Raw genomic sequence first — 11,738 nt, forward strand, 5'->3', positions numbered from 1 at the left:
TTCTTTCTGCATTTTGACTGTCCGTAGGTGAGTTTATTTGGAGGGGAGAGGTTAAAAAGAGAAAAAGGTAGCTTGACGCTCGGCTTGTTCTCAGTGCCGCTGGAGCCCTGTCCTTACGTGTTCCTTTCTCTTGCAGTTGCTGATGATCCCTCTGATCATGTCAGTGCTTTACGTCTGGGCCCAGCTGAACAGAGACATGATTGTATCGTTTTGGTTTGGAACAAGATTTAAGGTACTATAACCTAGCTGGCAGATCTTCCTTTTCATTAGTCTTTGCAAAAATCCCGCTCTTCAGCCCAAAGATGCACTCTCTGACACAACCAGCAGAGGTCACTGCAGAGCAGCAAACCACAGGCAACCCCCCTCGCCCCTCCTGTCACCCTGCAGTTCTTTAGCCAAACCTCAGTCCTTTGCTGTTAGTTCTTGGCCCCCTAGGCCTGTGTCCCCGAGTGATCTCATGTATGTGTGTGGTAGAGGGAGGGAGGGATACTCATGTGGAACTATTTCTTTGAAAATCCATTCTTATCACTCCCTGTTATGTGGTTTACACTCTAGCCAAACAGATTTTTATTTTATTTATTTTTTTGCCTCCTAAACACTTCCCTTTGTGCATTTGCTCACAATCCGCCCGCAACATCTTTTTGATTTTCTTCTTTATGAAAACTGCACTTTTTTTTTTTTTCCCCTTGGCCGCCTTTGGCATATTGAGTTCCTGGGCCAGGCATCAGATCCGAGCTGCAGTTGCAGAAACGCCTGATCCTTAACCTACTGTGCCAGGCCGGGGATTAAACCTGCATCCCTGCGTGCCAGAGACACTGCCAATCCCGTTGTGCCACAGTGGGAACTCCAAACCGTACTCTTTTTTTTTTGTCTTTTTGCCTTTTCTAGGGCTACTCCCACAGCATATGGAGGTTCCCAGGCTAGGGGTCCAATCGGAGCTGTAGCCGCCGGCCTACGCCAGAGCCACAGCAACGTGGGATCCGAGCTGTGTCTGCAACCTACACCACAGCTCACGGCAACACCAGATCCTCAACCCACTGAGCAAGGCCAGGGATCGAACCCGCAACCTCATGGTTCCTAGCCAGATTAGTTAACCACTGCACCATGAGGGCAACTCCGAAACCATACTCTTTTTTTCATTTGAGTTGGGACTGAATGTATTTCCTGCCTCATCTGCCTGTGGCATTCATCTTGCCTTTGGGCTCTTGCACTACTTTGTGTTCCTCTTAGAGCACTTACCACATTCTACCTTCAAGTTATCGATGTTTGTGATATTTTTGCAACTCCCTTAGTTATTAGATTGATGTCTTGAATCTGGGAAGGGATGTTGATCCAAAGTAAATAGGCTGTCAGATATTTCTCCAGCAAGAAGGTTTACTTGGGATCGGCAGAGAATTGCACTTTGGAGTCTGCAGCCATGGCTGGCCACGTGTGAGTTCCTGCATACCAAGGGAAGGAGAGAGCTTTTATAGAGAGAGGAAGAGGAAGTTGGGAGGGCCGTGGTAAACAGAGCTTGTCATTGGCTGAGTCCTTGCAAGGAAAGAAGTCTGTCTTCTTCCTGTTGGGCTCTGCTTTTGGAACAGGGCATGAGAGCTCCCCCTTCTGGTCTCCCAACTGTACTTCATTGAGGTTTCTGTTTATTAATTTTTTACAGGGGCTCAAATGTTGAATTTGTCTGGAGATCTCATTTGGCAGAGTGGGTTTTTTTTTTTTTTTTTAAAGTTTTATGGAAGTATAATTGATTTACAAGGTTGTGATAATTTCTGCTGTATGACAGTGATTCAGTTATACATATACACACATCCATTCTTTTTCAGAGTCCTTTCCCATATAGATTATCACAGAATATTGAGTAGAGTTCCCTGGGCTGTACAGGAAGTCTTGTATGGGAGAGTGTTAGTTCAAGATGTATAAAGTGATAAAAACTCGAAATGATTTTGTGACGTACGTAAAAGGAGAACCTAAAAAGATGGGGCTATTTGGTAAGTTACTGGTAACAATTTGCTGGCTGGAGTCTTAGTGTGGCTCTCTTATGGACTATGTTTCTGTTAGCATCCATAGGGGACACGTCTGTTTTCTAAAGCTGTTATAATTCAGCAGGGCACGTATCACATCTGAAAACTACGGGCAAAGTACCTTGTCTTGAATTACTAATATATAAATAAGCATAATTTTAGGTGGGAAGTTTTAAGTACAACAGGAATGATGCCAGATGGATCTAAGGAATTTTTGCAGCGACTTTCCAAAAGATTTATAGACACCCTTGTTAGGATAACCGTACCCATACCAGCCCCTTAGCAGTTGTATGGAGTTATTCATGTTTGTGTATCTTCTTTCCTAGGCCTGTTATTTACCTTGGGTTATCCTTGGATTCAACTATATCATCGGAGGCTCGTAAGTGATAATAGATTTATTGCAAACTGATCCTGGGAAGACTTTCATTATTATTTATCTTTTTTTTCTAAACTTTATTAGAACTTTAAAGAGGAGTTCCCATCGTGGCGCAGTGGTTAACGAATCCGACTAGGAACCATGAGGTGGCGGGTTCAGTCCCTGCCCTTGCTCAGTGGGTTAACGATCTGGCGTTGCTGTGAGCTGTGGTGTAGGTTGCAGATGTGGCTCGGATCCCGCGTTGCTGTGGCTCTGGCGTAGGCTGGTGGCTACGGCTCCGATTAGACCCCTAGCTTGAGAATCTCCATATGCCGCGGGAGCATAGCCCAAGAAATAGCAAAAAGACAAAAAAAAAAAAGAGGAGTTCCCGTGGTGGCTCAGTGGTTAACGAATCCGACTAAGAACCATGAGGTTGCAGGTTCGATCCCTGGCCTTGCTCAGTGGGTTAAGGATCTCGTGTTGCCATGAGCTGTGGTGTAGGTCGCAGATGCGGCTCGATCCCGTGTTGCTGTGGCTCTGGCATAGGCTGGCGGCTACAGCTCCGATTGGACCCCTAGCCTGGGAACCTCCATGTGCCATGGGAGTGACCCTAGAAAAGGCAAAAAGACAAAGAAAAAAAAAGAAAAAAAAAGAACTTTAAAGAATCTCAGCATTGATGCTTTGATACCTTATCCTTCTGATAATTTCATTCTGATATAATTGTTTAAAATTGCAGGATTTTAAACATATTTAACACTTTTTTTTTTTTTTTTTTGCCACAGCTGCAGCATGTGGAAGTTCCTGGGCCAGGGATTGAACCTGAATTTCAGTTGTGACCTGAACCACAACTGGAGCAATGCTGGATCCTTAACTGTCTGTGCCACACAGCAGCTTCCTAGCACTGATTTTTTCTTTTCTGTCTTTTTATTTGTTTTGGTTAGTTTGTTGTTAGAGTATGTATACTTCCATATATGTGCTTTTGAATAAATATTTCTGGATTCACTGTCCAGATAGAGCAAACGTAGAGACCTAGTTTCTATCCAGGCTGAGCCCTCTGTGCATAAAATTACTATGTTTTTTATTCCTTTTTGTTGTTGTTGCGCCCGTGGCCTATGGAAATTTCCAGGCCAGGGATTGAACTCAAGCCACAATGGTTAAAGCTGGGCCCTTAACCGCTAGGCCACCAGGGAACTCCCTGTTTTTTTATTCCTAAGGCATATTCCAGAATGCCTATGGAAACTCCTCAGATCGGGTGGGAAGTAGTTTTGTCAGCGGTTTGATAGTACAGAAGTTTTGGTGAAACAGGGTCAGATTTCTAATCTGGAATTAGACCTGAGACTTAAGAAAACCTTGAATGCATCCAGTCAAAATTTTAGGAGGATTTCAAGATGCAGCTATTCTAAGAACTCCTGTTTCTGACATTACAAGATGTTTTTTTATGTTTTTAAAATAGATTTTCATAGTGCTAGTCCCTTTAAAATTCTGTTTAAAAATTGAAGTGTAGTTGATTGGCAGCGTTGTGTTAGTTTCTGTTATACAGCAAAGTGATTCAGTTATACATACATACATATATATACGTGTACATACATTTTTTGGTATTCTTTTCCATTATGGTTTATCACAAGATACTGAATACAGTCCCTTGTGCTCTACGGTGGGATCTTATTGATGTATTTTTTATAGAGTCGTTTGTATCTGCTAATCCCAAACTCCTCATTTATGCTTCTCCCTCCCATCTCCCCCCGCTTTGGTAGCCATAGTTTATTTGCTGTGTCTGTGAGTCTGTTTCGGTTTTATGATAGTACTAGTGCTTAATACACCTGACGTCTTTGCTCCGTGTGGTCCCGACTTGAACTGCATCCATAGGAGGGAGGGAATGAATCAAGTAAACAGACTCTGTTTTGAGCAGAGCAAGCTGTGGGCTCGGTAGAACTGCCCTGCGGCCAGAAGAGCAGAGTCTGGGAGGAGGTGTAGACACTGATTTCCTACAACAGGAGTCCCCTAGAGGTGAAGACGGGAGGCTATGTAGGAGTGCATCTGTGAATCCAGGATTACAAGGTGAAGGTCAGCTTTCCAAGGTGATCGCTATGATGTCTCACAGTCAGGGACACAAGGGCAAAGGCGAATGAGCCCTGGGTCCATGTCTGGAAGAGGGGAGTGGACATGGACGCTCCCTCCTTTCCGTCCCTGCGTCTCTCTTGCCCGCCCTCACATCTGTCATTTTGCAAATGTGGTGTTCACATCTGGTAGCATTCAGAAGCTTGCTTTGCAGCTCCCCCCAACCTTGGAGGCCGGGAGTAGCAAAAACCGTATTTTGAGGATGGGCTGGGGCTTGAAAGAGATGTCAGAGGAGCGGCTGGCCTTGAAGAGCACAGGCCGCGCTGGTCCAGCAGGATGGACGTCCCGTCTCATTCAGGATGCGTTCGCCACTCAGACGATGACAGGGCTCGCTGTCGAGCTGTCACCGACTCCCAGGGCCCAGAAATGGGCGGTCTCGAAGGATCTGATCCCTGTGCTCTTAATTAAAACTTGGGGCCTCTCACTTTACTACTCGACCGTCTTTAAACTCTTGGTCTTCTGTCCGCAGGGTCATCAACGAGCTTATCGGAAATCTCGTTGGACACCTTTATTTCTTCCTCATGTTCAGATACCCAATGGACTTGGGAGGAAGAAACTTTCTGTCCACGCCTCAGTTTTTGTAAGTGTTTCTTCCTCTTTTTCAGCAATTGTTTTAACTGCCCAAGTTCTTCTGCGCCCTGATAAAAACTCCCTGAGGGGTAGGATTTCCCTCTTTGTCTGATGGAAGAATACAAGCCAACAAGGGCGTTGCCCGGGTCACACAGTCACAGGAAGCCAGGGCTCAAGGCCTCCTCGGCTTGGCCTCCTGGAGCCCTGGTAGCCAGGGGCCACTGAGCCCAGATTCTGGCATCTCAGGGAGCTGAGGGCCCTGCTGAGCAGGCAGGCACCTGTGTGCACAGCGAGGGGCCAGGGTGACAGGGTGACCACGGTTTTACCCAAGATTTTGGCTGAGGAAGGGGTAAGAGGGTAAGCGGGCTCACTGGTAGCAGCCTAAAACAGTTTGTGTATTCAGTAGTAGAGAGTAGAATGCTTTTTTTTTTTTTTTGCTTTTTAGGGCCATACCTGCGGCATGTTGAAGTTCCCAGGCTAGGGGTTGAATCGGAGCTACAGCTGCCGGCCTATACCACAGCCACAGCAATGCTGGATCTGAGCTGAAACTGTGACCTATACCACAGCAAACGCTGGATTCTTAACTCATTGAGCGAGGCCAGGGCTTGAACCTGCGTCCTCATGGATACTGGTCAGCTTTGTTACTGCTGAGCCACAGCGGGAATTCCCTAGGCTAGAATCCTGAAAGGACTTTTCAGAGTTCCACGCAGAGACCCGAGGCATGTATAGTCCTGCCCCCGGAGGCTGTCCTTGTACCCTGTCTCCCCGCAGGATATGCAAAGGTCAGGATGCCGAGGGCCCAGCTTTGGTTTGGGGGCAGACCTGGCCTGGAGTCCTGTTCCCCTCCTGTACCAGCTTTGATACTGGGGAAGTGACGGAGTAAATGCTCCAGGTCCGTGAGTCGGGGGGAGGCCCTGCAGGAGGTGAGACGTGCAGGAGGTGAGACCTGCACCGCAGTGGGCATTCCGCAAATGCAGGCTCTCAGCCTCGCTCCTGAAGTTGGGGCTGGGAGGACGGGCTTCCGACGAGCTCAAAGAGATGCTGACACGCTTAAGCCTGTAAGCAGTGTGACCCCTCTGTCAGTGAAGCGAAAGGCTGCTGAGGAAGGGACCAGTGACATCGCCATCTGGGTGTCACCGCCGGCCTCACAATCACGCCTCATCTCCACTGGTGCATATGCGATAATAGCTTGCATTTAGAAGCTTAAAAAAAAAAAAAGCAAAAAACCATTTTCATGTCCTGCTCATATTAATGTTTTGCAGTTTGTCATTCCTCCAAGGGGCCAATGAGGGCAGTACAACTTGAGTAGGCACCCCTCCACCCCCCTTTCATAGGTTAGAGGAAGGTTTTTGAAAGACTTCTTGAGATAAAATATACAAACAGGGAAGTACACTGTTGTACGTGTGTGTGAGATACTGTTGGTGTGTGTGCGCGTGCATGCGTGTGTGTGTGTGTGTGTGTGTGTGTGTGTGTGTGTGTGTATTGGGGGGGGGGGGGGTTTGTTTTTTTAAATGGCCACACCTGAAGCATATGGAAGTTCCCTGGCCGGGGATTGAATCCGAGCTGCAGCTATCAATACTGGATCCTTTAACCCACTGCCCGGGGCCAGGGATCAAACCTGCACCTCTTCTGTGACCCGAGCCACTGCAGTCAGATTCTTGACCCCACTGCACCACAGCAGGAACTGCTGGTTTTATTTTTTTCCTTAAAAATGTAAAAAGAGATTCATTTCCCTTCCAAGCCTTGAGTCGCCTTCCAAAACCCAGATGACCGATCTGCTTTGTAATTGTCAAAGCACACATCACAGCAGGTTTGGATTTTTCATCTTGGGTTATCAGGTGGGATGGCAGATGCATCAGTTAAAAAAAACAAACACTTGTTGCTTTGTGGGGACAGCTGAGGGTGATTTTACTTTAAAAGGCCGTCGTCTTCATGGCTTGGAGAGATTTCTCGGTTGTGGACAAGAACGTCTATGGGAGTCTAGTGGCAAAATCAACAGCACGCTGGCGTCCGTCTTCCCCTTGAGCTTTCCCCGTTGGTAGAAGCCCTTCTGTTAAATTTTGCATAAAGATCAGATGACAAAATGTAGCTCCTTGCACAGGCAGTAACTGCTTTGAAATTACCATAAATCTTTGTTGATTATGTATAATTGGGTATCTTTTTATACTAATTACTTGCATTTAATTTCCCTATCTGTTGAAGCCCTGGAGATGGCTTCCATATTGTCTCAGAGTAAGAAGCAAAGCAAGACAGCCCTCGCGTTGCCTTTTTTAAGTCTCCTGATTTATTATATACTTCGGAGGCACGTTATTGTGCCAGAACGGCATGAATGTTGGGAAACCGGCGCTTGCAAATACATGTTGATGGAATGATAAAACTGTATTTGTTTAAAAAGGAAGACGTGAGCTACAGAATTCTAAGACGTATCACGATTCTGCATCCCACGTAGAAACGTAGACAGACCCTCTTCAGTGCACGGTTATTTTTCTGTTTAAACGGGGTTTATTGCTGGAGGGGAGGGAGGCTGCCGCTGACAGGGATGATACAGACCCATGAGGGGTCCAGTCACGGTCTCCTGAACGGCGCCCTCTGTGTCCCTGTGGGAGCATGAGGTGTGGGCACATGTGCAGGGTGCCAGCTCCAGAGCCAGGCCGCCTGGCCTCGAATCCCGACTGTCACTTTAGAAGACCTCTGCTCAGTCTTGCCTCAGTTTTCGCCTCTGTGAGATGGGGTGATCACAGTGGCTGCCTCATAGGGCGGACGAGGAGATGAGATGAACCGACAAACCTGAAGCGCCCGGTGTAAGGGAAACGCTGTGATAAGGGTGAGCTCGGCAGGCCTCTTGCTGTGGGCAGGTCACACCTCGCGCCTGCCTGCTCTTGGTGCCATGAGGAGTTTAAACAGTGGTCCCAGCTCACGGTCTTTGCTTTCAAACCGAAACATTTAGACATGAGCATCTGATAAGTGGAATGGGTTAAAGTACATTCTCAGTTGACTAATCGTTAAGGAAGGGAAATAGCTGGAAGAACTTTTGAGAATGTGGAGGCCTAGGCTTACATTTTCTTAGCTATTCCGTGACTGCATTTATTAATTTGAAAGATGGGAAATCAGCTAACCTTTCCGGGCCTCAGCCTTCCCACCATCTATAGGTGGGAAGAATGCAGGGGGAGGGCAGACTGAGTAGACTTAACACGCCCAAACTCCAAGGCACAAAGCCACCTTCTCCATTGTCCCTTGACGGGGGCTGAAGACCCCAGACGCATCACAGAGATGCCATGCAGGGCTTATGCACACCGGCTGCAAGTTTGTCCTTTGGAACTGAATTTTGTATCCTTTGAGCCAGTTCGATCCGTATTTGTATAAACCAAAATGCCTTGTAGATGGTTCTTTCTGGATATTGGGCTTGTGGGTATAATATTTTTGTTTCCATACTGTCTGCATGAATTGCTTTTATAATCAGAAAAAAAAATTTTTTTTTAGACTGACATTAGCCTGAAAGCTCAATCAATTAAAACAAAACAAAACAAAAACCACCTCAAGAGTGGCTGCCTTTTGTGGCCAGGCCCTTGCGCTAAGTGCTGAATGGGCGAAGTTTAATAAGACGTTGTCCTCAGCCTCTCCCGCAGCCTCAGACGAATGTAATTTGATGTGGCAGATGCAGCAGGAACAGCAGTGGGACGGATGACCACGTGGAAGTGACGGTGTGGCCTTCTCTCTCTTGTTTCTCCCTTTGTGCTCCAGGTACCGCTGGCTGCCCAGCAGGAGAGGAGGGGTGTCAGGGTTTGGCGTGCCCCCTGCTAGCATGCGGCGAGCCGCCGATCAGAACGGCGGCGGCGGGAGACACAACTGGGGACAGGGCTTTCGCCTCGGGGACCAGTGAAGGAGTGGCCTCTGGCCCGCCCACCAGCCTCTCCGCTCCGATGAAGTCTCCTCCCAGTGCTGGGTGACCTTACCCACCGAGTTCTAGCCGATGCTGTTGGACCCGACCCACACTGAATGTAGTCTTTCAGTCCAAGACAGCAGTTTTTTTAAATCCTGAAGAAAAAAAATATAAGTGTTCCTCACGTTCCATGATTCTCATTCAAGTCCTTACTGCTGAGAAGAACAAATATCAGCTGTGCAAATTTCAGAACTGCCCATGTTCTTTTGGTGTCTTCTCTCCCTTTTCCATCTGCATAGTGGGTTTTGGCAGGTCCCGCCCTGCTGGCACCAAGCTGGGCATCGGGGGTCGGGTCACCAGCCCCTCATCAAAGGGACTCTTACCTCTTTCTCGCACACATGCCTCCCCCCCTCTTCCCCAGCCCCACATTTGCAGCTAGAGGAGGTCGCCCACAAAGCCGTTCTGCCTCTGACAAGCTCTGCGTATTGACTTCTGCCAACGCTTGGCTGACAAAGACCTTGCTCCACCGTTTTCCCGGGGCTGAGCTCTCGCCGTGGGGGACAAGGCACAGCAGCGGATGGAGAGCTCTCCCAGCTTTTGGAATGGCCGTGACCTGGTGTCAGTTGCCCCCATTTGTCACGTCTTCAGCTCTTTGATAAAAACAACCAAAAGCACCACTGAGTCAGTGAGGACCTCAGATTGCTATGAATGAGTCGTGAGGGTGGTTGCTAGGCGTTTTTTTTTTAATCCAAAGTAATCAAAACTCTGGTGGAGTTGGATCTGACACGGGGGCTGGGTTTAAACTGCGGTGGGCACAGTCCCTTTGCATCTCACGTAGGGTACACTGGCTCTGTGGGTACCTAGAGGAGTGGGTTTGTACTGTGCTAGAAAGTTCCAAATCACATTGGCCCCAGGGATTACCTCTCTTTGCGAGGCTCCTGGGCGTTAATTCTACTTCCTTCTCTTTCTGGATATATGTTTATCGAGTAGAGCGAAGGTGAGAACCATAAACCTTATTTAAGTTGTCAATTTTATTTTATTTTTCAAACTGACACCCCCAAGCCCCTACCCCCCACCCCTGGTAGCCATGTGCTTCAGTTAATTTTGAGGAGCGTGCAGCCCCTGTGTACGTAGGTCTTATTTTAGGAGCTGTTATATGCACATCTAAGTGAAATACAAAGTTTGGGGTGGTAATGGCTTTAGAGACATCTGTGTTTGAGTGTGCGAGGGTCTTTTTTAATTTTGCTTCATGAAGGTTCATCAGACCAGCTTCAACATCCGCTACTCTTTTTTCATAGGTAAGCTTTTCCCATCAGAGCTAGGCTTGTCACCAAATAGTGTTTTTGAAGGCTACGATGTTTCACAGTTTCTTATTTTATATTTTTATTCTGCAAGCAGACTGCTAGGAGCAGGGTTGAGTGACTGCCATACTTTGAATCAACTGAAAAAAAAAAAGGCTTTGAACATTCTGATCAGTGGCTCTTTGCAGGAAACACTGTGTGCGGACAGTGCGACTCTGGGCCTCGCTCTGACGCAGCGATGTGTGTTATACTAGGAAATGGGGGTCTGAAAACAGCGCCTCATTTTTAATGAAGTGTGTGTGTGTGTGTGTGTACCTCCTCATACTTAATTTATATGATAAAATAGGCGGGGAGCATCTGAACCCTAACTGTCATATGTTCTGCTGTTGACCTGTGGCCACAATAAAATTTACTTATGAAATTTTAGAAGCCCTTCATCCTGTTATGTTGCACTCGACTCACCATGAGGAGTGGAAACTCAGAAGACTCTCACGGTAAGTGAGCCAGAGTCTCTCATATGCTGTCTTAGCAGCTCAACTGCCTCAGAGCAGTAGTCTTTCTCAAGGCTACCGGCAGTCCTTAGAATTCTTCAGTTCAAGGCCAAAGTTCATTTAAGTTCTTCCTCTTAAACACATTCAGGAAGCTGATACTTTTATTACTTTTGTCTGGATAACCAATCCTTTGGGAAGAATTTTAGCTAAGCAAGCTATCTGAGATGTGACTTGGCTAGGCAAGTCGTGACAGCGGCTTCTCTTTAGGAATGAAAAAAATCCTAATTTTGTATGGAGAAATTCCCTTTTTTGTAACCCATCCTTTTTATTGGTAAAAAATTGTAAATTAAAATGTGCAACTTGATGGTTGTCTGTCTTAAGTTTCCAAATGCCTACTCTGCCGCCTCTTGTAGACATGACGTGATGTTTGTAGCCGGTCATCTCTTGGTGGGCACTGAGGAGGGTCCAGTGTGTGTCGCTATTACAGCGACATGGCCAACAGTTTTATACCTACTTTTGTTCGTGTGTGGGAAAATACCTCTAGGATTCCTTCCTGGAAGTAGGATGTCTGGGTTTTCATTATAATGAAGCAGGATGCCTCAGAACATTGGGTTAGGGGTTATATCCTTTTAGGATGTTTTATAGCATTTCTGTCGCCCCCACCCATGAGTCTGAGTCCTAGGACCCGACAGAATTAGTTTAATCCTGTTTCTGTCTAAGAAAGCATAGATCATGAAAGGCAGAGGCCATGACATTCCCGAGCTGTCGAAGTCTATCCCGGGCCTGGAGCAGGCCCACTTCCTTCATCACGAGGTGGGCCAATGGGATGGAGCAGGGCTGTGCACCCCTCTTCTAGTACCGAAAAAATGGGAACAATCCTTGTTTTGAAGGCCAGCACGTTACCAGTATCCCCACTGTTCTGAGCTGCCCTTTGAGTAACACTGAGCTGATGGGCGATGTTGGAGCTGCCAACAGCTGCATCTGCTGCCACCTCAGGTCCTGACCCCT

The 11,738-nt window shown here is 47.1% G+C and overlaps 1 protein-coding gene across 4 annotated transcripts in view; it reads left to right on the top strand.

Annotated features, from left to right (window-relative positions):
- DERL1 (derlin 1) overlaps window positions 1-11,094 on the top strand; it is a 30,016-nt gene extending 18,922 nt beyond the window's left edge. For all 4 annotated transcript variants that reach the window (XM_047783335.1, XM_047783339.1, XM_047783337.1 and 1 more), the window contains 4 exons: window positions 137-232; window positions 2,342-2,394; window positions 4,958-5,068; window positions 8,800-11,094. In XM_047783335.1, coding sequence (XP_047639291.1) covers window positions 137-232; window positions 2,342-2,394; window positions 4,958-5,068; window positions 8,800-8,938 — 399 coding nt within the window. In that variant the 3' untranslated portion in view covers window positions 8,939-11,094. The remainder of the gene's footprint in view (window positions 1-136; window positions 233-2,341; window positions 2,395-4,957; window positions 5,069-8,799) is intronic.
- The last annotated feature ends 644 nt before the right edge of the window (window positions 11,095-11,738 follow it).

This window comes from Phacochoerus africanus, chromosome 6 (genome assembly GCF_016906955.1).
Source record: "Phacochoerus africanus isolate WHEZ1 chromosome 6, ROS_Pafr_v1, whole genome shotgun sequence".
Classification (NCBI taxonomy): domain Eukaryota; kingdom Metazoa; phylum Chordata; class Mammalia; order Artiodactyla; family Suidae; genus Phacochoerus; species Phacochoerus africanus.